This window comes from Labrus mixtus, chromosome 9 (assembly GCF_963584025.1).
Source record: "Labrus mixtus chromosome 9, fLabMix1.1, whole genome shotgun sequence".
Lineage (NCBI taxonomy): Eukaryota > Metazoa > Chordata > Actinopteri > Labriformes > Labridae > Labrus > Labrus mixtus.
The window spans coordinates 30,148,299-30,150,044 of NC_083620.1; the positions used below are offsets into that span (position 1 = coordinate 30,148,299).

The window sequence follows — 1,746 nt, forward strand, 5'->3', positions numbered from 1 at the left end:
AGAGGAAAGAGTCAGAGATCAGAGAGAGAGAGAGAGAGAGCGGGAAACGACATCCGGGAAATGAGCCACAGGTCAAATTTGGGCCGGGGCCACCCGCTTGGAGGAATACAGCCCCGTACATAGGGCGAACACACTAACCACTACGCTACCGGCACCCTGACCTACTCAGACTAGGGTTAGGGTTAGAGTTACACACTCACACTGTAGATGAAGGTTGAATTACTAAACAGCTGAAGATGGCTTAACAGAAGTCAAACTGTATGAACAGATCAGGATAAATAATCATCTCGAGTCTGATTTTAAGATGTTTGTTGGGGTGTAAACCTGGATGATCATTTTCTATGTTTGGTCACTGAGTTTCCCGAAAGAACAGACTTTTAAAGACCAAACGTATTTTAGACATCTGAAATCCGTACAGCAAAGGGTTAACAAGTGGTTGGCCTGTGAGCCAGTATAAGGACAAAAAAACACGCAACACATTTGGTAAATTGTAAAGGTTAAACCTGCTCTGGACGATCTCAAAGAAACAGCCGCAGGAGAAGTTGAGCAGAGAGGCCAGGTGAGGCGTGCAGGTGCTGACGGCTTTCTGCCTCGTCTGCTTGGATCCACAGAAACACACGTGGAGGATCCGGATGTACGTGTAAATGATTAGAACGATAAGACCAAAGATCACCGTAAACATGTGACTAAGTCCAAACACATTATTGAGCGTGGCGTCAGAGCACGCCAGTTTGACCACATAATAGTTGTCACAATAAACTTTGTTGATGATGTTCCCACACAGCTGCAGAGGAAAGGTCAGACCAAACACAATGACAGCGTTGATAAAGAACGGGTACAGCCAGATCAGAGCAGTGAGCATAGAAATCTTACTGGGGGTCATACGTGTGTTATAATGTAGAGGATAACAAATAGCAAGATACCTGTCATAAGACATGATTGCTAAAGTAAAAAACTCGACTCCCCCGTAAGAGTACAAGCAGAAGATCTGCAGGAAACAGAGAGGAGCAGACACAGTGTGATCGTCTGAGAGAATCTGAACCAGGAGGAGAGGAAACAAACCTGTGCTGCCGTACAGCTCGTTCACAAACAGGCTGCACAGGAAGATGTACATGGGTTCATGAAGACTTCTGTTCATACAGATCAGCACGATGAGGAACAGGTTAGCACAGATTATTAAAACATACAAAGTCAGAGTTATCAGGAAAAAGAGATATTTGAGAAGCCCTGTTTCCATGTAGGCTCCCAGAGTGAAATATGAGCCATGTGTGGAGTTGATCATGATTCAAATCATGTAGAGGATGAACATGGAGAAGTCATACGGTGTTCCTACTGCACAACAAAAGCCATGTTCGTATTTCAAAACATAGTATCAAGTGAACCTTTGAGTCACCGAAACAACACATGAACCTTTCCTCATTCAGATGACTGTGTGTGACAGGGACTGAACACCGATCTGCTCACATGCTGCAGTCTCCGAGTCTCTCCCTCCAACTGAGCAGAGTCTCTTAAAATGTAACCACCACCTTCTCCTCCGCTCGTCGTCCCTCCTACAGGGATGCAGGGAGCTCCGCAGAGGGGACGAGGACATGACGTCTTTGACTCCAGATTTCCACCTTTAGTTTCTGATGATGAGCTGTCATCCAGCTTCAACAGCACTCACACACCACAGCTGTGGATCTCTGGATTTCACAGGACAACAATCAAATCTGAATCTGACAACAACTTTACTTTTCTTTATTGAAC

General features: G+C 45.2%; 1 protein-coding gene across 1 annotated transcript; it reads right to left on the reverse strand.

Annotated features, from left to right (window-relative positions):
• Positions 1 to 256: 256 nt before the first annotated feature.
• LOC132980946 (olfactory receptor 5P62-like) lies at positions 257 to 1,464 on the reverse strand. The gene has a single exon (XM_061047334.1). It carries the CDS (start codon positions 1,280 to 1,282, stop codon positions 350 to 352), a length of 933 nt encoding a protein of 310 aa, XP_060903317.1. The 5' UTR covers positions 1,283 to 1,464; the 3' UTR covers positions 257 to 349.
• Positions 1,465 to 1,746: the final 282 nt, after the last annotated feature.